At 46.6% G+C, this 22,966-nt stretch overlaps 12 protein-coding genes across 12 annotated transcripts; 5 read left to right on the top strand and 7 right to left on the bottom strand.

Moving 5' to 3' along the window:
- Window positions 1-241: 241 nt before the first annotated feature.
- N7478_007010 (dihydrodipicolinate synthase family protein) lies at window positions 242-1,132 on the top strand (the record flags this gene model as incomplete). Its single annotated transcript, XM_056923224.1, has 1 exon — window positions 242-1,132. One exon carries the CDS (start codon window positions 242-244, stop codon window positions 1,130-1,132), a length of 891 nt encoding a protein of 296 aa, XP_056781261.1.
- Window positions 1,133-1,519: 387 nt separating this feature from the next.
- On the bottom strand, window positions 1,520-3,866 carry N7478_007009 (Zn(II)2Cys6 transcription factor; the record flags this gene model as incomplete). Its single annotated transcript, XM_056923223.1, has 3 exons — window positions 1,520-2,575; window positions 2,631-3,574; window positions 3,638-3,866. 3 exons carry the CDS (start codon window positions 3,864-3,866, stop codon window positions 1,520-1,522), a joined length of 2,229 nt encoding a protein of 742 aa, XP_056781260.1.
- Window positions 3,867-4,112: 246 nt separating this feature from the next.
- Window positions 4,113-5,252, bottom strand: N7478_007008 (uncharacterized protein; the record flags this gene model as incomplete). The annotated part of the gene is made up of 4 exons (XM_056923222.1): window positions 4,113-4,379; window positions 4,442-4,896; window positions 4,950-5,021; window positions 5,087-5,252. 4 exons carry the CDS (start codon window positions 5,250-5,252, stop codon window positions 4,113-4,115), a joined length of 960 nt encoding a protein of 319 aa, XP_056781259.1.
- A 482-nt stretch (window positions 5,253-5,734) lies between these two features.
- Window positions 5,735-7,255, top strand: N7478_007007 (alpha-hydroxy acid oxidase; the record flags this gene model as incomplete). The annotated part of the gene is made up of 6 exons (XM_056923221.1): window positions 5,735-5,828; window positions 5,976-6,305; window positions 6,370-6,522; window positions 6,707-6,960; window positions 7,040-7,104; window positions 7,180-7,255. The coding sequence occupies 6 exons, from the start codon at window positions 5,735-5,737 to the stop codon at window positions 7,253-7,255; spliced, it is 972 nt and encodes a 323-aa protein (XP_056781258.1).
- Window positions 7,256-7,834: 579 nt separating this feature from the next.
- On the top strand, window positions 7,835-8,221 carry N7478_007006 (uncharacterized protein; the record flags this gene model as incomplete). The annotated part of the gene is made up of 3 exons (XM_056923220.1): window positions 7,835-7,981; window positions 8,062-8,120; window positions 8,176-8,221. 3 exons carry the CDS (start codon window positions 7,835-7,837, stop codon window positions 8,219-8,221), a joined length of 252 nt encoding a protein of 83 aa, XP_056781257.1.
- A 402-nt stretch (window positions 8,222-8,623) lies between these two features.
- N7478_007005 (bZIP transcription factor) lies at window positions 8,624-10,215 on the bottom strand (the record flags this gene model as incomplete). The annotated part of the gene is made up of 3 exons (XM_056923219.1): window positions 8,624-9,430; window positions 9,488-9,787; window positions 9,859-10,215. 3 exons carry the CDS (start codon window positions 10,213-10,215, stop codon window positions 8,624-8,626), a joined length of 1,464 nt encoding a protein of 487 aa, XP_056781256.1.
- Window positions 10,216-11,158: 943 nt separating this feature from the next.
- Window positions 11,159-12,790, top strand: N7478_007004 (cytochrome P450; the record flags this gene model as incomplete). The annotated part of the gene is made up of 2 exons (XM_056923218.1): window positions 11,159-11,563; window positions 11,633-12,790. 2 exons carry the CDS (start codon window positions 11,159-11,161, stop codon window positions 12,788-12,790), a joined length of 1,563 nt encoding a protein of 520 aa, XP_056781255.1.
- Window positions 12,791-13,090: 300 nt separating this feature from the next.
- N7478_007003 (endo-1,4-beta-xylanase) lies at window positions 13,091-14,584 on the bottom strand (the record flags this gene model as incomplete). The annotated part of the gene is made up of 3 exons (XM_056923217.1): window positions 13,091-13,662; window positions 13,718-14,348; window positions 14,543-14,584. The coding sequence occupies 3 exons, from the start codon at window positions 14,582-14,584 to the stop codon at window positions 13,091-13,093; spliced, it is 1,245 nt and encodes a 414-aa protein (XP_056781254.1).
- Window positions 14,585-15,078: 494 nt separating this feature from the next.
- On the bottom strand, window positions 15,079-15,783 carry N7478_007002 (ribonuclease H-like domain-containing protein; the record flags this gene model as incomplete). The annotated part of the gene is made up of 1 exon (XM_056923216.1): window positions 15,079-15,783. One exon carries the CDS (start codon window positions 15,781-15,783, stop codon window positions 15,079-15,081), a length of 705 nt encoding a protein of 234 aa, XP_056781253.1.
- Window positions 15,784-17,195: 1,412 nt separating this feature from the next.
- N7478_007001 (GNAT family N-acetyltransferase) lies at window positions 17,196-17,729 on the top strand (the record flags this gene model as incomplete). Its single annotated transcript, XM_056923215.1, has 1 exon — window positions 17,196-17,729. One exon carries the CDS (start codon window positions 17,196-17,198, stop codon window positions 17,727-17,729), a length of 534 nt encoding a protein of 177 aa, XP_056781252.1.
- Window positions 17,730-19,021: 1,292 nt separating this feature from the next.
- On the bottom strand, window positions 19,022-20,771 carry egl3 (putative extracellular endoglucanase/cellulase; the record flags this gene model as incomplete). The annotated part of the gene is made up of 5 exons (XM_056923214.1): window positions 19,022-20,025; window positions 20,083-20,180; window positions 20,245-20,309; window positions 20,375-20,583; window positions 20,642-20,771. 5 exons carry the CDS (start codon window positions 20,769-20,771, stop codon window positions 19,022-19,024), a joined length of 1,506 nt encoding a protein of 501 aa, XP_056781251.1.
- A 1,165-nt stretch (window positions 20,772-21,936) lies between these two features.
- N7478_006999 (NRDE family protein) lies at window positions 21,937-22,957 on the bottom strand (the record flags this gene model as incomplete). Its single annotated transcript, XM_056923213.1, has 2 exons — window positions 21,937-22,836; window positions 22,892-22,957. The coding sequence occupies 2 exons, from the start codon at window positions 22,955-22,957 to the stop codon at window positions 21,937-21,939; spliced, it is 966 nt and encodes a 321-aa protein (XP_056781250.1).
- Between the last annotated feature and the right edge of the window lie 9 nt (window positions 22,958-22,966).

The following is a 22,966-nucleotide window of genomic DNA, read 5'->3' as shown; positions in this document are numbered from 1 at the left end:
TGAGCGTTGAAGGGAAAGCGATTCAGGACAGTGGCAGCATCGCAAAACGGGAAAGACTTTCCGCCATGTTCAGATGGGCGACACACAGACAGAAAGCGACTCCGGCTCATCGAGGTATACAGAAATCAGACTGTTGTACTTAAATAGCATGAATGGAATCTACAACTGATTTCAACTTTTAAAATCTACCTTTTATTCAATCCAAAATCCTTCTAAACCTTCACACCTTCAATACAACACAATGGCTGAACTCGGCGGTATCATGGTGGCTTTGATCACCCCCTGGACAGACGACCAGACTAAGATCGACGAAGGCCGTCTCCAAGCACACATTGAGCATCTCATCAAAGCCGGTGTCCACGGTCTCGTCCCAGGCGGCAGCACCGGAGAATTCACAACAATGACAACCACAGAGCGCAAGCAACTCACCGAGCTCTGTGTTAAATTCGCTGCCGGACGCATCCCCGTCGTTGCAGGTACAGGTAGTACCTCGACCGCAGAGGCCGTGGAGCTCTCCGTGCACGCTAAGCAGGCCGGCGCCGCATCCGTTATGGTTGTTCCTCCCTTCTACGATGCTCTCAGCCTTGAAGAGCTGCACGAGCACCTCTCTACAATCCATGAAGCCTCCAAACTACCCATTATGTACTATAACATCCCCGCTGCGTCAGGCTTAAAGCTTAGCCCCGAAGAGCTGGCCGGTCTGTCTAAGTCTGGCGTGAAGTATATGAAGGATACGTCTGGCGATGCTCCCGCTCTGACAGAGATGTTGGTTGCCCACAGTGATAAGATTACTTCGTTCAATGGATGGGATACACTTACCTTTTTCGGATTGGCTGCTGGCGCACCGGGTGGAGTGTGGGGTGCTGCGAACATCATCCCTGAGTTGGCTGTTCAGCTTTATGATGCTGTTTCTGTTAAGGGTGATTTGAAGCTGGGAAGAGAGCTTTGGGCTAAGGCTTGGTCTATTTGCAAGTTTTTAGAGTCTCATAACTATGCTGCGGCTGTGAAGACTGGTGTTGAGTTGACGGGTCAATCTACTGGTGGTTTGCGAAAGCCGTTTTCTTTGATGAAGCCTGAGTTGCAGGCTGAGTTCAAGCAGCTTATTGCCAATGCTGGCGTGAAGACTGTTTAAATATTTAGTTTTTGGATTCTGTGAATTATAGGGTTGATGAACAAAGATAGAATGATACCATGAAAATTGCATAACAAGATGATTTCTTGAACTTACCTTTCACTACTAGTATCTAGACAAAACTTTCCCCTCGCCTCCTTCGTATATAAAAATTTCTTAAAATATACAGGGTTCTTATTGGAGTTATTAAACCCCTTCAAAATCCTTGATGGCGTAGAATAGTTGAACTTTCCAGGAATTTAGCGAAGGCTCCAGTTGCCAGACAACATTCACGTATGCAGCGACTTGACGAAAGCTGCTAGTGGTGATATCCTCATTCTTTCTGGTTGGTCATGCAAAAATAGTATACATAAAATGTAATAAGGAAACTCGTTGCACGTTAATGAATCAACAAAATAAAGGCCATATGCGCTCCTCTTTCGCAACTTCAATCCAGGATAAAATTGGATCAGCTTTGTTCGTGACTAAATGCTCATCTTGCTTATACCACACTTTCATCAAGAGGTCTCTTGCAATCGCAAAATTTGTGAACCCACACTTAGAGCTCGCATTATTCAACCACTGCATGATAGCTTCTCGCCTCGGCGAGGTAAGAGCTTCCGATCCAGCAATAAATACAGGCCAAGCGGTTCCAGGGCCCATTTGATCATCATCTGAGAGTGAGCTACCACACTCAAGCGCGTTAATCACATTATCAACATGGCCCTGGAGCACGGCAGGGTGGACCTCACGGATGCGACGATAGAAGAATACCATGAGGGCCTCGTTCAATGCCTCTAGCATACATGCCTGAGGTCTTGAGGTAGGTAAAGGCTCTGCGGCACGGCCCCTTGCGCCTCGAAGGTGCAGAGAGCAAATCATGTTCTCTAAGCGCATGCTTCGGCGTTGAAGCTTTTCCCAGGCATCCATGCTCACGATTCTTCCTGAGCTTCTTGCGACGCGGAAGGCTTCCAAAACATTTGCCAATCTAGTGGTTTGTGATAGTAGACTGAGCCATGTCTCTGGGATTCCATAAATTTGTTTATAGAGGTGTTCGGAGAAACTGCGTGAGTCGTGGAGATGAATGTCATTGTATCCAGTTGCGGTGTCTTTGGGCTCGTCAATATTTAGATCGTTATCGGAACTCTGGTTTTCCAGGCGGAGAAAATCGTCAAGCCGAGGATTAGCCTCGTTTGCTGTCGTTGTGTTTGAAGTTGTTGTTGTTGTTATTGTATTGGCTATTGGAGCTCGACCTGAGGACCCGAGGTTCTCAAGACACGAATAAGAAAGTCCATAATCGTGTAAAACGAATGTGCTTTCGCCAAGAATACGTAGCCAAGTATAGACGTGATGTAAAAGTCGAGCTTTCTTGGAAATTCGACTTTTAGAAAGACCTCGTAGGCGCAGCAGACGCTCTGCGTCAATAAGATAGTAGCGTGCATGTTCTTGCTGCCCTGATAAAATCTGGAAGAATAAGTCAGATTTGTCATCTTCATTAACAAACAACAACGTAACTCACAGCATATTGTGTTAAAATATTTGCAGCCATCAGCTGATCTTTGTATTTGGCCTTTTTAGGCCCTTGAGTTTCATGCTGTAAGGAGATCTGCATATGATCCTTGGCATTTTGATACAACTGGTTCACAACACTAGGCCAATGGTCATTAGATTCCATCATTTCTTGATGAGGCTTCAACGCGAGATCAAGTGCAGAACAAGCAAGCAGTCCGTAAAGATTCGCAAGCCGCGCATGACTGACCCCATTCGTTCCAAGGAAGGTCGAGTCCCCAAAAGCGACCACTGCAGCTGGTAGGTTTAATATCTTCCATGGTGATTTCATCCCACCCGGAATTGCCATTATTTGGGGAATAACTACATCTTGAAAATGTTTCAAGAGAAACTGTGCATGCTGGAGAAGATCAATCCCGGCTGAATGTATCTCCATGGGTATCTGATCTTGATTCGAAGCTTGGATCGGATCATCGGTAATATTCGAAGCAAGTGGTAGCAGGCCTGCGTCTTCGTCGAGGTCAAATGATATGCCATTAGGCATGCTTAAAGTAGGATGGGTTATTGATCTCGACTGTCCAAGGTCAAAGCTCAGAAGATCAGACCAATGAAGAAAATCGTCCATCTGCGATAAGGAGTCAAAAATAGAAACAGGGCTGGTATCTTGCAGGACATCCGGAATGACGGCAGCAGTTGAATCAGCACTAGTGGCGGTATCACTTGGAATAGTATTATCTTCGTATGTTTCAGCTCTTTTCACCACCTCACCCGCTTCAACTTGTGGCTCTGCAGCTGATGTAAATTTCAATACTCCAAATGGACCGATAACCACATCATCTTTTGTCGCATTGTCGGCGTCTCGCGATCTCAAGTCAATTTCTGATAACGACGCATCAATTGAACCCGAGAGTAGATCTGCTTTAAGAGCAGTGCTCATAGAGAGGCGCGATTGTTCTTGAGAAATGATTAGCCACCGCTATCGATTGGCAATTCCAACCTTCTTTCCCCCTTGCATACCTGTGTAGAGATGCCGACGAGCTGCGCGAGGCCCATCTTCCGCCTCCTCACTGCCATCACCATGCATCCAATGAATGCGGTCGGAGAACCCTTCACATTTGATCCCGACATCCCGACAAGTTCGGCAAGCGGGCCGTGTCTGATCGCATTTGACGTGTCGGCGCCTGCAAGTGGTGCATCCACCCAGGATATGGGATCGGCGGACACGCGGTCGCGTCGCTCTAGCCATTTCCTTATGGCATTACTTGCAAATGGTAGTAGTTTATCGTTCAAATCGGTATGTTCATTCCTTTGGATTCAATTTAATTCAAGCAGGGAGGCAAATGGCATAGGAATCCGGAGAAATCAACCCGGAGTCTCTTTCCCTTTTCATTTCGCCACCACCCCTCCCTTATCTTATCGTTGATCTTCCCCATACCCCGCCTCGAAGATTCCTTTCCAATTTTCATGATCAACTTAATTTGATAATCTAAATCTACAGGGATGCACTTCGAGCAAGTCGATCCGCTTCAGCCTTCACGGTCAATGGGATCTCTTGTTCCAAGGTGTGGGCCTTTTGGGTCCAGCCCAGCAGCGTAGTAGCTCTCTGGGACTGCTGTCGAGCGTTGGTACCCCAAAAGACACTACCCTTGGCAGTCAACTCATCAGCCTCACTGGCACTGACGCTTTTCACGGAAGCGGAGTCAATCAAGCCAAGACCATGGGCTGCTTGAGCCACATATTCTGAGATTTTGCCAAATGACTGTTGAAATAATTAGTCGAAAGAAAACCAAATGCAAGTAGAACAGTTCGAATATAGCTTACCAGCACATCAGAATTACCAACAAGATAGAGGCCATCTTGGTTCCAAAGAGCGCCCTGGGCACTCTCAATTGCCTTCTCAGCCAGCTTGGCAAATACATTACTCAAGTCGGTAACGTGGATGTTGCTCCAGGTGCTTTCGCCTTTACCCACCTGCACCGTCTGTTTAGTTTGAATTGCCACCCTGGAAAGCTCTGGAACCTGGATACTGCGCTGGTTCACGGGGCCATTTCCCTTTCCATAGATGATGGGAGGGAAGACAAGTGCAGTCTTCACGCCGCTAACGTTGATAACGTGATTATCCACGACTCGTGTAGCTGCGTTTTGCTTAATGATCTCGCGAATCTCGTCGGCATCATTAAGATCATCATATGATTTACCAGGTCCTTCGCCAAATTTCTTGTTAACAATATCCGGGATGGATAAAATGCTTGCGCCAGAGACCTGGATCAAATGGCCTGTACCACTGTGTTAGCGCCGTCCTTTCCACCTAGACATTGCAACCACTCACCAGGCTTTGGGCGGCTACCGAGGCCCCGTACAATAGCCTCAATGCTAGGAATGTGCTTGTTAGAAGCGGCATCTTTTTTTAACAATTAGTATAGTTTTGTTAATGAAACTTCGTGTTCTAATAAGAGACCAACTTACTAACAACCACATCAGCCTCCTTGGCCTCATTCTCAATCAAAGATGTGGAGTCAAGATCCCCCAAGGCAACTCGAACCTCAGGATACTTTTGTGACACAGTAGCAGCCTTCTCAGCATCGCGCACCAAGACACTAATCACATATTCAGGATGTGTTGATGTCAACATGTGGAGAACCTCTCCACCAATATAGCCTGTGGCTCCTGTCCTACAGCGAAAATCAGCACGTGGATGAGCCTGGCTTGCATAAACACGGTTCTTACAGAAAAATGCGTGCCATTGTGATTTTCTGATGATATTATAAGCGCGAGGGGCGTTGAATCGTATTCAATTGCTTGCTTGCACGGGAATCTTTTAATACACAATGAATGCGGGGCGGTTTTGGAATAGGAAGGCGTTTCCGAATGTCGTGATAGGTCCCCGATATGCTCCGCGTTAGGAAGGTAAAGAGCAACTATATTTTTGGAAGGCAATTGGACTCTGCTTCCAAATGAGGAGGTATAGCTATAGGTATTGCGGGCTTTGGGGATCTTCCTTATCTGCTCTTGTGATCGTAGAAATATTTACAGTCAACTCAATCCGCTTTATTTAATACTTGTCTTCACTACACACTACACAGACACTTAATACGCATTACAATAACGATCAATATGTCGCACCGCGGTGAGACTCTGCACAAGGATGTGTGCTGCATCGCCGACTTGAAGGAGATGGGCGGCAAGAAGCTATCTCCAATGTACCGAGGTAAGTTTTGACAAGCTCAAGCTTCTTGTGCCTATATGCTAATTGAATAGATTATTACAATGGGGGTGCAATGGACTTAATCACGTATATAGAATTCCTCCATTATCTGGCAGGATCAATGAAGCTAACATTTTTGAAGTCTCCAAGAAAACGAAACGGCATTTGATCGCTACAAGATCCGACCTCGAATTCTAGTTAATGTCGACAACATCGACACAAGTACAGATTTCCTCGGCAGCAAGGTGTCCCTTCCTTTCAGTTTCGGTCCTGCTGCGTCTCATAAGCTCGCACATAAAGATGGAGAGCTTGCAACCTCTCGCGCGGCCGCAAAATACAATATGGGTATGGGATTATCATCCTATGCCACCTACGGATGTGAGGAGGTTGCTCAGCAGGGACTCGGAAATCCATATTTCATGCAGATGTGTGTGCTGAAGGACCGATCACTCACAATCCAACTATTGGATAGAGCCAAGAGTATGCATCGCTCATTGTATTCTGATGTTTTTTCAGACTTGTACTAATCAACCCCTATTATTAGAGGCGGGATACAAAGCCTTGTTTTTATCCGTCGATGTGCCAGTTTTAGGAAAGCGCATCAATGAATATCGAAACGAGTTCCGTATTCCAGAAGATATGGCTTACCCCAACATTCTCAGCAGTGGGGCCGATACATCCGACCGTACAGATTATGGTAAGCCCCCTTTAAAGCTGACAGGCATCCCGAATTGCAAGGCTGATTGTGATAGATGCGACTCTGGACTGGGAGACTGCGATCCCATGGCTCAGGGAACACACATCGCTTCCAATTTGGCTGAAAGGAGGTAAGTTAGCGCTTTGTCTTTGTTCCTGAAACCGAAATATTAATGAAACATTAGTATGTTCCCCTGAAGATGTGGAGCTGGCCATCAAGTACGGTGTCGACGGAATTGTGATTTCCAACCACGGAGGCCGACAACTAGACGGTGTCCCATCTACACTTGACGCTTTGAGAGTATGCGCCCCTGTCGCGAAGGGACGAATTCCCATAACACTCGATGGAGGAATTCGGCGTGGATCAGACATCTTCAAAGCCTTAGCGCTAGGGGCCAGCCACTGTTTCCTAGGCCGAATCCCTGTCTGGGGATTAGCCGTAAGTTGCATCAACTAAGCCAAATTGCTTGAAACAAAGTACCTGTATAATGTACTAACAACAGCAGTATAATGGCCAGGAAGGAGTGGAGCTAGCGATCAAGATCCTTCGCCAAGAACTAAGAATCACCATGGCGCTGGCGGGGTGAGTACATGTTCTGTTCTCCGCATCCATCCTGAACACCTATAACTAATCACCTTATTCATTTTCGTTGTGTAGATGCCGTACCATCAGCGATATTCAAAAAAGTTATCTCTCCATCCTGCAGCCCGATGGCATCCTCGCCAAGCTGTGATTTTCTTTCAAGTGACCCAAACATTGGATCAAGTGGGCTGCCAAGACCCTTGGCGCTCCGCCAGCCTTCTAGGGCTGGCACAAGTGCTGGCGTGTCGTCGACGCGCGTGTGCGCACATTCCCCAACGACGGCTATTCGGCATCGAAAAGAGAATGGTTGTGTGGCTGTAACATGCTCGTTTCGTCCTAGAATAATGCTGTGTAAATCGTTTATAGACGTGCGTACGAATATATTGAGGCTATTCCAAACACCTTTGTGGCGGTGTATCCCTCGCGGCAGGCATTTTCAGTAGGCAACACCATTCTGATTAGTCCGACGCTATACTTAGCAGCACTGTCCACAGGTGTCACGAAGCCGCTCGTCCTGCATGGCAAATGGTCATTGGTATGTTTCTTCAGCCCAGCAGGGAGAACCCTTCCCCACGGAACTGGTTGGCGCACTAGCCGAGTCAGTACTTAATTAAAGTCGATCCCCCCTAAAACACAAAAAAATAGTAGAGTTACCACTGTTTGACTTTTTCAATCTTTCTTTCTATTCCATCTATCTATCTTCCTATCCGACATTTCAATCACCGTCGCCATGTTCAACTTCAACTTCTTCAAGTCTTCTCCTGCCACTGAGGCTGAGGCCACCGAGAACCGCTGGAACCCTGACACCGTCGCTATGCAGCAGCCCACCAGCCCTGCTGCCCCTTCTACCAACCAGAACGTTGTCTCTGAGCAGCCCGTATGTTGAGTTCTAGTCCGAAATTTCGCGAAAAAGCGATCATAAATAATGCAATCGATACTAACATCTACTCTTCGCAGTCTACCCAGGAGGGAATGGAGCTCCGTGGTGGTGGCGGTGGCGGTCTGTGCTGTGGAATGTAAGTTCATCCTCATCGCGTGACATTTATCAATCGCAAATCTAACAATCTTTAGTTGCGCCGGTCTTGCCTGCTTCGAGTGCTGCGAGATTTGCTGTTAAGCAATTACCCGGAAACAAACAATCCAGAGGCTTGGAAAGGACATAGGGTCGATGGCTAAGCTTGGTTCAAACTAAGCCTATTGAATTCAAAACCTGTGGACCTATTCCCAGCATGTTAGACGATCTATGCGATATACCCGAACATATATGCAATGAATATTTCAATATCACAATAAGCTGTGCTTGCAATCGTATTCCTCATAAATTATAAACACATTTCCTTTCATAACCAAATAACCAATTTTTCTTTGTCGCATATTCAAATAAGTGGTCGCTGATGTATGGCTCCCCGCAATGCAGCATCCACATCCCGCACCCGAAATCCAGGGGCACGACCCAGAACCCTCATATTGGCCAGAAGAGCTATGAGAGATAAAATAAGTAAGAGTTCAATGGCTAGACTCACGCATCGGAATACTCACAGTCAAAAAAGCACTCCGCATCCAAAGTATACGTCGACCCACTCAAGTCATGCGATATACTCAACTCGCTCGGCGATGTGTCGCAAGAAGAACCATACCATTGAGATACGGATGCTGCAGGCGAATAGCCATAGAGGGTCGTTACCGTGATAGCAGGTACCTGGAGCCACAAAGATGAGCCATCTAGCACGATACCCAGTTGCGTCAAGTATCCCTGTACATCATGGCAGTCGAACCAGTCACCATCCAGATCAAGCGCATGCAACCGGTCCTCTTTACTCATTAATCTATCCACATCATCCAGCATCTGGATTCCAGGTTCCTTATCTCCACTCCAATCTTCATCCCAGTCCTGGATCCCACCTCGTCGCAGGATCCGTACTAGTCTTCGGAGAATTTTTCCCGGTCTCCGCGTGTTCTCTGGATAAATGGGCTCGCCATCGTCTTTCCAGCGTGGGAAATGTCTACCCGCGTCTCCGAGCGTATAAAATGGTAGTTTGTTGCCTTCTAATGGGCTACCTATTTCGGATTGGAGCACGCGTCGGAAAGCGCGGCGCACGCCGGGCATGTCATGAATGCATGGGAAAAGGCCGAATACACGGGTCAGTAGGGCTGGATCGGAATGTGGGCTATTGATCCAGCGGTACGTATGCTCTAAGCAGAAGCGATGGAGACGGCGCGATAGATTTGATTCTTGATTGCTGTAGGTATAGATTGTTGTTGTTGGGAAGAGACGGTTGAGAAGTGGTGAGGGTGATCTGGGGGTTAGGTATTGGTGTGCTTGATGCTGTTTATAGTCATTATTGCTGGTATTGGGCGCTGCATTTATCTCGTCTTGGCGTACCACCTGGTATCCAAACATATCGCGAAGGGTTTTTGCATCTTGAACTGGGCGTTGGCTTAATCTCCCTGCGGGTATTATTGTTTTGTGAATCTCTGCTAGGATCAACTGCTTTGTTCGCGCTAGATCTTGTGAAGGATTTAAAGAAAGTTCGTGAGTCTCATCATTGGTCGCATTCAGTATATCGGAAACATTTTGTAATGTCTGCTCAAGTACGTTGACGCGTGTCTCTAGTGTTTGAATAGTTGTTTCTTTTTTCTGCCTGTATGTACGCTGAGCGCGGCGAATTTGCATGCGTCGTTCCTAATAATTGAATCAACACATGCTCCTCAAAGCTCTGTTCCTGGCTTGATTAAGTGTAGAGTGGATATTACCTCGATCGCAGCAGCATCTTTTGGTGTCTCTAATCTCGGTCGGCCTCGTTTACGCACGGGGCGATCGAGCAGTGGGTCCTTTGTTTCGGGCTCCGTTTCGGTCTTCGACGACTCGGACTTCGCCTGCTCCGCAGCCCCTCGGGGCAACTTTTGCCTCTCTGTCCGTTCTGACGGGCGTAACTTGCCCTGTGCGGTGTTCGGGGATGTGCCAGGAAAGGAATCCTGTATCCAGATATCTTGAGTGCTTTGGGCGTTTCGATCTTCTAGTTCGACCGCTTCGTGGCTGAGTTCCAGATAGGATCTCGCGGACAGAGTTTCGGATGTCATGAAATCCGTTGGTGAGTTGGATTTTCGCATTCTAATTAATTGATGATGCTTCTGAAGAGATATGTTTCTATTGTAAAGTAAGACAAGATCCTATGGAAGGTTGGTTGAATTATGCCAAGCACGTAAGACGATCCAAGGATCAATAATCACATTAATGTTTGACCTCGGCTTTCCAGTGTTTCACATTGCGGCCATGCCGTGTTTGCCATTTGTATAAGTCACGTGGTGTAATGTTGTGCATAGTATACCGTCAGCTATGCAATATTAGGTGACTTAATCAACGTTGCACTAACCAGGTCTTACCCAGTTTGTGCAGTTTGCATTCTCTGCATAATTGGCGTTGTTTGGCTTGTTGGCGCACATTCTCGGTGCAGTCAAAAGCATCTTAATCGGCCTTCTGGAACTCTGCCTTCTGCGGTGAAGTCCGGGGACGTCTGCGCCGTCATCTCGCACTCAAAACTATTTTTACTTTATTATCGAATCCTTTCAATTCCTTGCTTAAACTTTTATTCTAAATTTCTCATTATTTTCTCTTTCATCTTCCACGATTCGTGTCTACATTTGTAGAGTTTGCCGACATGAAAGAATGTGGATACACCACTCCCGAATGGTAGCCAAGCTCCGGGATGCTCTGCAACAGGAAAAAAAACCTTGATGATCAGTACATCTAGTCCACCTTGGTAAATGGTCCGTGTAAGCTAGAACGGAGCAGGACTGAAAGGCCCTCTGAAGTCCGACGGATGAATCGATCTTGACCTCCACCGTAGCTCTCATTGGGTCAACGCATGGATCTTCACGCCGTACTGACTTTGACCGTCCCCCCCTAGTGGCGGTCCAGTGCCGAGGTCGAAATTGTTAAACTGTATTAAAATGCAAACGCAACCCCCCTCTTTCTGAATTAATTCGATATTCGCTACACTTTCTCTTTCTTCCACTCAAGCCTTCAAATGGTAATATTTTAAAGCTTGCTACCATGGCTGTTAATTTTGTGTTGGGCTTCCTCGCTTCCGCGGTGGTCCTACAGGTCATTCGCTATGTCATCAACTCATGGCAAGCTTCACGAAAGGCTCGAAGCCTTGGCTGTGCCAACCCGCCTCAACTTCCTATGAAAGATCCGATCGGAATTAGCACTGCGTTGGAAATGATCCGGGTGGCCAAGGAGCAGATGATCCCCAGCTTGATTACGAGTCGTTACCAGAAAGTTAGCAAGCAAGAAGGTCGCTTTGTGACAACCATGAGTTTCCGCAGCTTGGGAAAAAAGCACACTCATACCGTGGATCCCAAAAATGTTCAGGCCGTGCTGGCTACTCAGTTCAAAGACTTTGAACTCGGTGCTCCTCGTCGACAAAGTATACGCCCTTTCTTAGGCAGCGGAGTCGTAAGTCACCTGATTCATAGACTGGATTGAAATTCTTAGAAGCAGTAACTGATGCTAACTCGATTATAGTTCACCTCTGATGGACAGGAATGGTCTCATTCCCGTAGTATGCTGCGGCCGCAATTCACCCGTGATCAGATCAGTCAACTGGATCTAGAGGAGAAACATGTGCAAAAAGCTTTTGTCGCCATTCCTGCTGGTGGAAATGGATGGACCGCAGCCACTGATATTCAGTCAATTTTCTTCCGCCTCACAATGGATTCCGCGACCGAGTTCCTCTTTGGTAAAAGTGTGGAGAGCCAGGCAGCTGCTATGAATGGTCTTGAAGCTGCCGGCGACAACTTTGCCGCCTATTTCGATAAAGCTCAGTGGACTTGCCTTCGTCGAGCCCAATTCGAATCTTTTTCTTTCATGGCAAACAACAAGGAGACCCGCCATGCGGAGAAAATGGTCTACGAATACGTCGACAAAATTATTCAAGAGCAACTTCGTGAGATTGACAGTGAAAAGAAGGTTTCTGATGAGGAGAAAGGATACGTCTTCCTCGAGTCCATTGCTTCGCAAACCCGTGATCCACTCGAACTGCGCTCTCAACTTCTGAACATCCTCCTGGCCGGTCGCGATACCACTGCTTCGCTTCTCAGCTGGACCATTCTCCTGCTTGCCCGCCACCCTGAACAATTCAAAAAGCTCCGCCAAGTCATCATTGAAACCTTCGGCACATACTCGAACCCCCATGATCTCACTTTCACTGCTCTCAAATCCTGCCAGTACCTCCAGTACACCATGAACGAGGTTCTTCGCCTTTACCCCGTGGTTCCTTTCAACCGTCGCGTCGCCGTTCGTGACACTACCATCCCCCGCGGTGGTGGTCCTGATGGATTGTCCCCTGTTTTCGTTCCCAAGGGTGGCTCAGTCATGTACAGCACTTTCGTCATGCAGCACCGTAAGGATATCTGGGGTGAGGATGTTGAGGAATTCAAGCCTGAACGCTGGACAAACCGCAAGTCTGGCTGGGAGTATCTTCCATTCAATGGTGGTCCTCGCATCTGTATTGGTCAGCAGTTCGCCCTTACTGAGGCTGGTTACGTGCTTGTCCGTCTCTTGCAGCGCTTCGATCACATCGAGGATGTGAACATTGATCGTCCTGTTCGCTATGGTCTGACCTTGACTATGGCACCGGGAGATTTGTTGACAGTGCGCATGCACGAGGCCGACAATGCTTAAAAAGAGAAAGAAGATTGTTTGAATCATGAATGATTTCTCTACTCATTATTACTTTATAATGTCTCTTCTCATATCACCCCTCTTGGCGTCTTGGTCTTGGTCTTGGTCCCATGTATATGACTTTGAACGATTTCCTAGCTTTGGTTCGACTTGGTTCGATTGCGGCATGCAACATGACCCACATATGGGTCAATTTTATGATGAAACGAAATACTTGCACAAATATGAATAGCTTACACAACATTCTGAATGTACCTATTCACACATTTACATTGCCTCTTTCCCTATTTAACAATCCTCTTAACAAACACTACAATCAATACCCTGGATAGCCTCCGCAACAGCCGTATAAGCTGGATGCCTCGATAAATCTGAATAGTACAAACACGGATCACCCTCCCCATCATAATCAGCAGGTTGAATCCAACTATATTCATCATCGAAATCCCAAACCGTCATCCCAGTACATTCCTCAGTATCCATACACGCCGAAACCGTATCATAGTATATCTGAGCCTGCGTAGCCAAGTCACTCGTAGAACAAGGGACAGCAGAGCATCCCACATCCAACTCAGTAACTTGGATCTGTACACCGAGCTCTGCGAAGTCTGACATGCCCTCTAGCTGGCTTGCCTTGCTAGCTCCCCACGATGTACTGTAGTGTGACTCAAAGCCAACGCCGTCAATATACGCGTTATTCCACCCCTGAATAGTTTGAATAAGTGCCAATGCCGCGGTATGCTTTGTTCCCGAGTACTCGATTCCGTAGTCATTGTAGAACAGCTTGATATCTACTCCAAGAGACTGTACTGCCTCATAAGCATATCGGAATGCTAACGGGACATACGCGGCTCCGATCGTTTCATAGAAGACTGTTCATGTTATGTTAGTTGAACCGATATTTGGAAAGTCAAGAGCTACACATACCGTTGGAAGTGAAGCCTCCATCGCTATCAAGTGCCTCGTTCACAACATCCCACGACCAACACCCATCCCCATAATACTCAACCTCAGTCTTAATATGTGTCTCCATAGCAGCGAGAAGTGTCTCATTCGTCCAAGTCCCACCAGTAACCCACGACGGTAACTCAGATGACCAAACAAGATTATGGCATCTTACCTTCTTCCCCGTTGCTTTCGCCAGTGCGATCGTCTCCTCGCCCTCAGCGAAGGTGAAGACACCCTGACTAGGCTCCGTGAACTCCCATTTCATTGTATTACCTGGCGTCGTCTGGCCGAATATCTGCGTCTCGTTAAAAACAGTCATGTAGGCGCTGTCGCTGACTTCCCCGGTAGTAGTATCCATCGCTGTACCGAACCATAATTTGCCAGCTGATTGGGCAAGGGTGTTAAGATAAGGCGCTGATGTATTCTGGGCTTGAGCTGGATTTGAACCCAATGCTGCTATGAGAGCAGCTAGGAGGGTGTGTTTGATTGAAGACATAGAGGGCGAAACGCTGATATTGGCAAGATTGAAGAAGGATGAAGAGCGTATCTTCATGCTGTTGCCGTTGTAATATGGTCCTTCATTTTCGCTGGTGCCGTTTGGAGCTCGGCGCTAGGTCCGTATCAAGACGCGTAGGTATGGGGTGATCTCCGGGTGGGGTAGGTATCTCATCCCTTTGAATTATTCCATTTCAGTGTAATTTCGAGTCAAGTGCACATTTCGTCTCTCTGCTGAGATCGGAATAAAATGCCGTGCCCAAAAATGTTCGATCGCTAGTGAAGGAGGTGGGTATACGCGTTCCATACCCGGGCTTTGTAGTCTCCTTGAATCCGTAGTTGCTCTTTCATTTGATTTTTCCGGAGATCTGCAGGACTAAGGCTATTTAGACTGTCAGAAGTGAAACGCGGACACTTCCTTAATAGGCTCCTTGTTTTATTGACATTTGAGTGTGGATCACTCACATTTTGATCTATTGAAAGAATTTACGCTGAAGAGTACTTAAAGTTGGGTCAACTCAAGATTCCAAAGCATGGATGTATACCTTTGAGTCAGTATAGATCTCAAGTGCTAGACTTATCCGCAACCCCACAGTGTCGTTGATTCAAGCTTTATTGGCTTATTTTCTATCTTAGGGCGTCTCACTAGCCACATCAAGGGATGGATCTATTGAGGACTAGACTTTGGTATGAAATAAAAAAATAATCTTGAATTCACGTCACATCACATTCACCACATTAATTCCATTCACCAATTCACTCAGAATCTCCGAATAAAACAATATAAGCAACACAAAAAACATGAAGAAAACAAAAAAAAAGCCACCTTTGGAACAATTATCACATCAACCAGACATGTAAATCCTATCTGTAAAGTCCTGAGGGGTAATCCAATCATCCATCTCAACAGCCTGAAGAGCTAGATTTTCCGCATCATTATTGCACTGCCGAGAAATCAACCAAAATTGAATCGTCAGACCCCGAGCATACAGCTTCTCGATTTCCCCCTGAAGACACAGCCATAGGTCACGGTTCTTGACAACATCACCGGCTTGGTTAATCCAGTTGAAGCGTATCCAGTTGGTAATGAAACGAGTCGCACCATTAACAATGAAAGGCGAGTTGGTAGCGACGACAAGACGATTGCATCCCTCAGCCACCCAATCCTTTGCCCGTAAAACCCCAATCACAGCCCGAATGCATGCCCGCTCATATGAAGGTAAGATCAATGACCCGGTCGGTCCTCTCTCTTCGACGAGGAAGGAACCTGCTCCGCCAATGGGGTTGCCGGTGAAAGTAGGCGCGAAAACGAACCCGCATCCTGCTCTCGGGTGTCGTCGAAAGCGACCTCGGTCTGATCCCGCGGTGTAAACCAGAAAGCATCGGTTATCTTGTCGGTGGATAAAACGATGGACCATGGGTGTGGCTCGAGTTGAGATGCTTGGGGGGAACAGGACATCTGGGGCCAGTGGCTCCTGCTGGTTTGGGTTGTCGAATCGACCTGGGATCACTGTGCCCACGCCTTCTCGAAGATTTCCTGGAAAAACCATGTGGAATTGCTTGGCTGTCTGAATTCGTTATACGATTTGTTTGAAACACTTCCGATGCTGGTAATGAAGGGTATGAGTTGACAAAAGGGAAGTCTGCTCAGGTGGTCGAGGGGCAGGTTGAAGAGAAAAGAGTTTCATTTCGAAGAGGAAGGAGCCTTGCTTAAATACTCAATAGGAAGGACCTCGAAGAGAAGTGAATGTGGCGGCGGTGAATGATCTGGCCCTATTCGAAGAGACTTGAATCCATTCTGCAGAGTTCTCGTTTTTCCGTGCAGCAGAGGAATTTGAAATTCAGAATCAGACATGGGGTTAATGGTCCATGATACCAAAACAACAAACTTGTCTATACATAATTTGAAGCTGTATCATCAATCGGAAGGCTTGCTGTACGTAATGTCAAACATTGGCATGGAAGCTGCAACTGACTACAACTGAGAATAAAGCATCTGCATGGTATACAACATTTGAAAATTGCCGAAGCCGCTTATTAATTCCAAGCATATATTGATGTATTTAGCACTTGAGTGTCTTCACCGTCACTGGTGGGGACCACGTGTTGAGCAACGGCATGGTTATTCACAGCTTAAAAATATTGGTTATTACATTCGAGTATACCTGCGTGGCTCTAATATCTCAAGTGCTGGAATATCGATGCAACATACAGCTGTATAATCATAATCGCCCGATTCAACTTCCAAGGTTTACTTGGTGATCTGCCTATCCCCTTAAGTTTGAGAAAGGCGGTAGTTAAGACTAAAAACCCTAGAAATGATACAGTTTATTCAATTCGCGGCGAAGCACGGACAAAAGTGAAATGCCAAAATTCTAGATAGTGACTTATTTTTCTACTGCAATAAACTTGGGATCTTGAGAGAAGAAATCATTCATCTATACGGCATTGCGGTACTAGGATTGAAAGGTGTTGGCGCATATTATATCAGGCCTCCAATGCACTTGAATGCAGCTGTTGCTCTTCACTGGCATTTTCGAGCTTACCAAAAATGAGTCATATTTAGTAGCTACCTTAGCACTTAGTCTCCATTTCAATTGGCCACCACATGAGAACGCTTCATTCGTTGAAGGCCTGGAGCTTGTACCCAAAGAAATAATAAATTTCCAGTGATTTACGGTGATCTATACGACAAGAGACTAGGCGCCTTCATTCTTCAAGTGGTCACCCGTTGATACGACTGACTCGGACTGAGTCACCTTTTCATCCTTCTAAGCTTCCACTCCTTTCTTCAAAGCCATAGATAGCTTCATCTCTCATCGTCTACATATACATATACAACCCTGTTGCCAGTTTCTTAGGGCTCTCCTACTACTAGTATCATTCCCTCTTCCGTAGTTCAGAATAATCATTGCATTCTATACGGTGGACTTGCTTGACCAGTTACAACCTCATCAACATCATGGAAAAAGCACCCAACTTGACACCTTCCAGCAAAGACTCAACCCTCACATTCCGCGAAGTCACCGAAGACAACTGGCGCGCAGTAGCAAACCTGACACCTAAAGACGGCCAAATAGGAAACCTCGCGCCAAACGTTTGGTCTCTCGCCGAGGCCCATTACTCCGAAGACGCATGGGTCCGAGCCATCTACGCCAACGAAACGCTTGTCGGTATGCTCATGATGGCTATCTGGGATCCTGATGAAGCCTACTATATTTGGCGATTCATGATTGATGGCCGGTATCAGGGTCTCGGGTATGGTCGTCGTAGTGTAGAATTCGCGATTGCACATATACGACAGCACAATCCTCAAGCGAAGAAGTTGGGGGTCATGTCGACGCCCTTGGAAGGGAAGACGAATGAAGAGAATCCGTCAAGAAGTGTGAAACCTGAAGATTCACCTTATAGGTTTTATGAAAGGCTTGGTTTCAGAGAGACTGCGCCAGCGGATGAAGATGGGGATGTTATGATGTCTATGGACTTCAAGTTGTAGATGTCATTTGAGTTCTTCGCATACTCAAATCATGTTGTATACTATATGTCAAGTTTAGGCTCGGGGCTTCAAGGAGCATTATATCTGAGAGTATGTTGATGGAAGACAATACAAGCAGAATACTGAGGAGTATGGAAGACTGGAGGCCATAACGGCCAAGGTTCGTTTTTGATTTATGCTGGGATTTAGGGGATATAAGAGATACTGAGTAGTTAACTAACTATTCGTTTGTTTCCCCTCTCTTTTCCACACGTCTTCATTTATTTCGTTAATGAATTGATCCCTATCGTTTTACTAAAGGAATGTTCTTGTTATATTTCCTTTCTAATTCAATGGTGCCTATCTATATAGTTGCCTCAATAAATAGGTAACATTCAAATACTTGAAGCCTTGGAAATTGCTCACAATGTTCAAGTTGCTTCCGGTACTCCTGTCTCTACTGGGTGATCACTTAATTGCTGGTCATTCGAGAAGAAAAGCAACCTCGAAAAAACGGACACAATGATTTGGAAGAGGTGTATTAATTCTTATCACGAAATTTTCTCTATTGACTGGAGGCGCTGAGTCTTATGGGTCAGTTCCCAAAAGGGCTACTAGTCATCATGCAAAAGCTCCCGGATGTTCTCAAGGTTTGGATTCCGCTATAAATCCAATATTCAGACACAGAATACTGATGATTGCATTTCAGGAATAAGAACAGGTTGAATCTGCATTCAGTGAATTTGTGGAAGCTGCATCTATTTTCATCTCCCATCATATATCATCAAGAAAGACATACCCACTACACATCTATTCATCGGCCCTTTCTCATAGTCAAAGTGAACTTCTTGCCAGCATCATCTTCCAAGACGAAAACCAGATGGATGAGGACTAAGCCTCAATCGATCCCAGATCGGATCAGGATCGCAAGATGGTACTATTGAGACTTAATACCTGGCTTTTAGCCGATGCATTTTGACGCTCATGGAACAAATTTGTGGAGGGATGTATCTTGTCTGTTCCCCTAAAGGTGCTAGAGTTGTATCTGGAACGAGGGGTGGAAAATTGATTTCAAGATACGAGGCGATTATGGATTTAAATAGTACCCTAACCTCACGGAAAATACCAAAATAGAATCACCTCAAAGCGAAAGTGAAATAAAATTCAAAGATATAGATACAAGAAGGACAAGCCTCCAAAGAAGAAAATAATCACCAATCCATCACCTCTGCTCTATAAAAATTGAAACAGATTCTTCCCCATTTATACCCCTCAACTTGAAGCATCTTCAAGCATCAACAGTCAACAGTCACTTAAACGCACTGGTAGTAGTAAGGGTTCTGGTGCTTGCAGGTATATCCAGGCTCGCAAGTAGTACCACCGGTCCAGTTAATACCACCACACTGGTAGTACTGAGGAACAAGGCTTCCACTTGCAGAAGCAGTAGCAGAGGGCGCAGTAGAAGAGGATGAAGACTTGGCGGATGGGACAACAGCAAAGGTAGTTGATGTAGCCTGTGGAACGTAGACCGAGATGGAGGTCAGAGAGGTAGGCTCACTGGCAGGTGCAACGGGGGTTGATGAGGTGGTTGCGGTCTCGGTGGAGGGGTTAGGTGCCTTTGCCTGGGTGTTTGGAGCGGAAGTAACGGTAACTTCTGCAGCGGTGGTGGAAGTGGTGGCCTCTGTCTTAGCGGCGGCGGTGGTAGAGGTTGAAGTGGACGAAGTGGACGAAGACGAAGACGAGGAAGCAACAGCAACAGAAGTCGAGGTCGAGGTAGAAGAAGTGCCGGAAACGAAATACTTCTCCAAAATAGGAAGATAAGTCGAGTAAGCAGGACCATCAGTAGGCTCCAAACTGTACATGTAAGTTCCCCACCAAGGACCAGCAGACCACCACTCAGCACCAGTCCAGACATCGCTGTTCTCATTCATATAAGAGAGCATACCCTCAACAGCAGTCTCACAAACAGAGTTAACGCCTCCAGCGAACTCTCCAATGAAACCCTTCTTGCCGTTGGTCTTCAGCCACTCGGTAGCGGACTCGAGGCGCTCTTGTCCGATTGTGCTGCTGACGCAGGTCTCGGAGGTACCGGAGCTGTCGGAGTCGAGGTACTGGTGCATCTCGTAGATGATCTTGTCTTCTGTGTCTGTGAGACCGGAGAGGTTGTCGTTGTTGTCGGTCCAGGACCAGGCACCGCTGTAGGCGTTACCTTCGACGAAAATGTATTGGGTTGTGGCGCCGGCGGCACGAATACCGTTGATGGCTGCTTGGTTCAGGTCTAGAACTAGTGTTTGGTCCATGTCGTGGTACTCGTTGTCTAGGTTGATATTAGTATTGAGTCATGGTGTTATAGTGTGTAACTATGGTGGCTTACTGGTATCGAAGATGACCAGATCGTTGTCGGCGAATTCAGAAGCAACTGTATTCCAGAAGGTCTTGAAGTCGGAGGTAGAGCTGATGATGGAACCAGAGCTGTAAATGAAGTTAGTATGTGACATCACTTAAGTCAAATCTGATACTGATTGGGCCTACTTACTATCTTCCATAGTTGTGGGGGTCAAGGACCGCATAGGCACCGCTGTCAGTGATGAAGTTGACAGTCTATACCGACAATCACATTAGCGACAACGATAAAGCCAATTGCATAAAGCATGAAATTCACTCACGGTCTTGAGATCACCCAGGTATGTCGAATCAGGAGTACCAGTCAAACTATCCGGAACAAGACGCTCCATCAAGAAAGGCACACGGAAGATGTTCATCCCCGCATCCCGCAGAACCTGAATCTTGGATGTAGTGGGCCATGTATAGTCCGTACCCAAGATTCCAGGAATAGCAGTACCAAACTCTGCACCAGACTCACTGACGCCAACCCCTAAAAGATATCAGTAACCATTCTTTCCCGTCATATATCTTTCGTAACCCAAACATACAAGTGAAGCCGGAGGTAGCACGCTTCTTGGTAGAAACGCTTCGCTTTCCGGGAATAACTTCCCTGGGGTAGGGGGAGGCAGCGGCCAATGTAGCGGCACTAGCAGCCAGAACGAAGTTTGTAAGTCTCATTTTGGCGAAAGAAGAAAATAATGTAGAGAAAGACTGTCGAGCTTGTCGAGCGAAAGAATGATAGTGTAAATGGAAGTAAAGAATGAAAGGATCAAGAAACCAGTCTTGATCGTTAAGAAAGGAAGGAATGGATTGAAACTCGAACGAAGGTTAAATTCAATTTCAAACTAGATGTGCTGATATCCATGGCTATTTATTATATAGCAATCTACTTACCTGTCTCGCTAATGCCTAGTTCCAATAGGGGCTTGCTGTGTAGAGCCACCTAGAGCCAGATAGTTTTCCAGGCGTCAGCCTGCTGGATTCGGCCACACAACATCTGATACATAGTGGATTCGGCATTCCAGACCTCACCTTGGAACACTAATATGATACATGATCACCGAACCAATTCACCCACGCGTCACGGCAAGATTTCCGTTAAAAGCTACCTGATTGCCAAACAGATTGATGCGGGGCCGATGTTCAAGGCAATATTGGAACTAGAGGATTGCTGGAACCCTCTATAAAGGAGGGCAATCAGCACGAACGAATAATTGATCCCGTTCAGACCATAGTTTAATCTAAATTCATCTTCCAGCAGGGAAAATACAATTCGGAAGAGATAGTGCTGGGTTCCGGAGTGGAGTTGGGATTGACGTGGGGTCCACAGGGGTTCAGGGTCATTTCGAGGAGCTCCACGGCGCGAGCGTGCGTGAGCGGTATAGGTGGAAAATCTGGCTAGAAGGGGAATTGAAATTACTTTGATTCAGAGAGGGATTGGGCCATTCCGTGTTGGGATTGTGGCCGAAGGAAGTGCGCCGAGTAGATGAGCGGCGCGTCAAGATGAAACAGGGCGGAGACTTTTAGGCCACGGATATAACGGCGGATCGCCTTAGCCTAAATTCATTTACATACAAGTTGGATAACTTCGGAGAAACTTGTCGATTGGTATATTTGATTTTGTTTCAAGGATATAAACAATGGGTAATTTGAAAATGGATAATGAAAAAATGAAAAATGATGCTGAGTTCGTTCAGTAGAGAGTAGAGGAGCCATTCAGTATGGCCCGCGCGTTCCTTGTCTTCGTCAGGGATTTCATGCAATGTCGTCACATCATAGCACATTAATTCAACATATTAAATAGAAAAGAGGTATATTGAGATCATTTCAGGTATTGTGCCGACTATTGCTCGATTTGAAACTCGAACGAGCGGTCGCCTTGTCCGCTAGGAACAGCATGCGCATTGTTATCATAAAGGGTTCGCTCAAAGTACCTCACTCGTCCATCAGGGGTAGCGAGCAGGATAGTCTGCCTCTGCGTCCCATAAGGACCACTGCTATAGTCCGGACCTGCGGGTCCGTTCGGCGGGGGCTTATTTCCTTCATCTTCGATTCGGGCTGCCGCAATTTGTTCCGCTTCTCGGTGAACATCCTCTTTTGTCCCGATCACAGGAACAAAAATACTCTTGCGCAGTTCCTTGATGTAAGTATCCAGATCGTCACCTTCTCCTTCAGATAGCCGAGGTAAAGTATCAGTACTGAGCACCTGGAGCAGACGCTCGATTAATTTCTCTTCGTCCTCTTCCGCTTCCACATGGGCTTCAATCGCCGATTGCATGAGTTTCTCCCCATTCAGGATCTTCGGCCATGATCTGTCATCCACGGTCGTATTGCTGAGACCTTTTGTTTGATTCTTCTCTGTAGCGACCCAGGTGATTTGGTCCATATCCGAGGAACGATTGGAGACAATGGCTAGTGGCTCGTTGATGAGACCACATACTAGACTAAAGCCGCCGACTTGTTTGGCTTCTTCGCTCGCAACCATCGACTGCACGAAGCCGTGGGTGCTCTGTTGCTCTTTCGGAGTTGTCAACCAGCCGTTCACTATGACGCCGCGACTATATTGTCCGATCGCTTGACAAGCCTTGTCCTCTCGATAATTGGTGAGCACCGCGAGTTTTCCCTGCTTTGTGACTCCCATCCAAGTTCCGTGGGTCGATCGTGCGAGGTCGCGTGAGCCGAGGACATTGGAATGTGGCTCAGGCCACCAGTCTGGCTCTGAAGTTGGTCGAGAGAGAAATTCCTGCGTCGGTCAGTATATACTGTTTCCGGTATGGGACAGGTCGGTGGGCACATACATCTCTATTGTCGACTACAATCAAGGAATAGGCAGGGTGTGCGGTTGAGATCAACGCGATACACATGGTGCTCGA

This window comes from Penicillium angulare (assembly GCF_028827245.1).
Source record: "Penicillium angulare strain IBT 27051 chromosome Unknown utg000004l_segment0_segment0, whole genome shotgun sequence".
In the NCBI taxonomy this organism is placed as follows: domain Eukaryota; kingdom Fungi; phylum Ascomycota; class Eurotiomycetes; order Eurotiales; family Aspergillaceae; genus Penicillium; species Penicillium angulare.
The sequence above is the reverse complement of the archived record's forward strand: the minus strand, read 5'-3'. Positions and strand labels throughout refer to the sequence as shown.